At 49.6% G+C, this 2,500-nt stretch overlaps 1 protein-coding gene across 1 annotated transcript in view; it reads left to right on the top strand.

The window, feature by feature from the left end:
- LOC311375783 (adenylate cyclase type 9-like) overlaps positions 1 to 1,180 on the top strand; it is a gene marked incomplete at its 5' end in the record, with an annotated part of 9,349 nt that extends 8,169 nt beyond the window's left edge. The window contains 1 exon segment of the mRNA XM_084490840.1: positions 1 to 1,180. This exon segment is cut by the window's left edge and continues 343 nt beyond it. Coding sequence (XP_084346966.1) covers positions 1 to 963 — 963 coding nt within the window.
- Between the last annotated feature and the right edge of the window lie 1,320 nt (positions 1,181 to 2,500).

The raw sequence follows: 2,500 nt of genomic DNA, 5'->3' as shown, positions 1-2,500 counted from the left end.
GACGTGGCCGTCATCTTCGCCAGCATCGTCAACTTCAGCGAGTTCTACGAGGAGAGCTACGAGGGCGGCAAGGAGTGCTACCGCGTCCTCAACGAGCTCATCGGCGACTTTGACGAGCTGCTGCGCAAGCCCGCCTTCGGCAACATCGAGAAGATCAAGACCATCGGCGCCTCGTACATGGCGGCCTCGGGGCTGAACACGCAGCAGTGTGCCGACACGGCCCACCCGCAGGCCCACCTGCGGGCGCTGTTCGAGTTCGCCCTGGAGATGATGCACGTGGTGGACGACTTCAACAAGAACATGCTGGGTTTCGGCTTCAAGCTGCGCATCGGCTTCAACCACGGCCCGCTGACGGCCGGCGTGATCGGCACCACCAAGCTGCTGTACGACATCTGGGGCGACACGGTGAACATCGCCAGCCGCATGGACACCACGGGCGTGGAGTGCCGCGTGCAGGTGAGCGAGGAGAGCTACTGCGTGCTCAGCGGCATGGAGTACGACTTTGACTACCGCGGCACCGTCAACGTCAAGGGGAAGGGCCAGATGAAGACCTTCCTGTACCCCAAGAGCAGCGAGAGCGGGCCCGTGCCGCAGTACCAGCTGTCGGTGTCGCCGGAGATACGGGCGCAGGTGGACGGCAGCATCGGGCGGTCCCCCACGGACGAGATCGCCAGCATGGTGCCCGCGACGAGCCTGGCCGTGAACCCGGTCGCCGTCGGCGTGTCGGGCGTCGACGGCGCCGGTCCGTACCCGGGCCACGGAGCCAGCAACGGCGTTCCCGGCCACGGGAGAGAGGCGCCAGAGTACGTTGTGCAGAGGGCGGATGCGTCGCTTGCCAAGAGGGCCGCACCTGGCCTGGCGACCCTGCCAGTCACAGCCATAGGAGCCAATAACCCTGATCCCGTCATCTCCTCCCTAGCGCAACAAAGTATACCCCAACCGTTGACGAAAGACACACAATGACGAGGAAAGGATCAAATGTGAAGCTGGTCGGTACAGTGACATTAGACTGACTACACAAACTTTAGGTTTTTTTTATATACAATGGCACTTATATTCTTTGTCTCTGGCCCTTTAAGCTCTTGAAGCTCTGAGTCGCTTGCTTGCGTTTGCACTCCTTAAGACTGGTGGCCAATGGGTCTTACCATGGCTAGAGACAGAGCACACTAAGAGAGAATCAAAAAGCTCACTCGGGCTACAGCCAGTCAGGAAAACGTGTTGGGGGTGGGGGGGGGAAAGTCAGGCAGGTAGGGCACACGGGTTATCGGGAACATCCATACAGGGGTAGATTTGAAGGATCTCATTGCCTCTTACCAAACCTACTTGATTGCTTTTAATACCTTTAATCTACATTTATGTTTTAACCTTTTGTATTCCATGTTTGTAAAGTGCCTTTAGAATAGAACAAGCCTATGTTGGTAGAAAGATAGATAGAAAGACGTTCACATTGAAAAAGGGGTTAGGCTCTTATTTCGTGTTTACATTTATTTGTCGGTTGTTGTGAGGCTTCATTACAGTGTTATTTCTCTGCCTTTTCCACAATGAAGAAACACATGGATCATATGCATATTGGAAATATGGATGTTACAAGATGATTACTATGTGTTGGTACAACTTGCATGTGAAACCTCCATACAATGTTTTATGTTATTTATCAAACAGTGAAATCTTTGATGGGGGAAACATGAAGGATTTAGGGGTTGATCTGGCCTGTATGTGTGTGTGTGGATGTGTGCATGCATATACGTCTCTGTGTACATGTATTTGTGAGTTTTGTTAAAACCCTGGCCCAGGGCATGATGGGGTTAGACATTATACGAGACCTACAGTCTACAGAGTGAGATAGAAAAAAAAGAGGATGATTTAATCCTTGCTGGTTGTCTACTTTTCTGGCCTTTGTTAGAACTTGCATTGCCATAGTACTGGGCCATATGTCCTCTGTTAGAATAAAGCTAGCATGGTATGGTAGATGAGGTACCAGGTATGGGCCCGCTGCAGAGTATTTACATGTAGTTCACTGAATTTTGGTTAACATTGAGAGCACCTTAGATTTAGAAGTAAGTTAGATTACAGCAGGCAAACTCTGTATTTCCATCTCTTGGAGCAGTGTGCTCAGAAGCAGTGTGTTGCGTTGATTTGAATACCACATCTTCTTCTTGAAATGTTTGCCACGTCCTGAATGAGCACTTGACCGATGTAGTTCTATGTCAACAAAGTCATAGCTTTCGATTCGATTTTAAGATACGAATATGGCTTTACAAAAAAAACACAGTATGAGTTCATTTTATTTAGGTAGAGCGATTTGAATACCAGTTTGCGAATTGTTTGCTAAGTACCAGTACCAGTATGTGTAGATATAGTGCCTTTCAGCTTCCTCTGAAAACGTTTCAATTTTCAACTGTCCTCTTCATAACTAGTTTTCTGCTTGAATTCCCAAGACTGCAGATCTTCAAGACCTTAAGCCAACGTGGAAACTGGAAAATATTTCCCCTCTTTGTTG

This window comes from Micromesistius poutassou (genome assembly GCF_964030765.1).
Source record: "Micromesistius poutassou genome assembly, contig: SCAFFOLD_5800, whole genome shotgun sequence".
Lineage (NCBI taxonomy): Eukaryota > Metazoa > Chordata > Actinopteri > Gadiformes > Gadidae > Micromesistius > Micromesistius poutassou.
The sequence above is the reverse complement of the archived record's forward strand: the minus strand, read 5'-3'. Positions and strand labels throughout refer to the sequence as shown.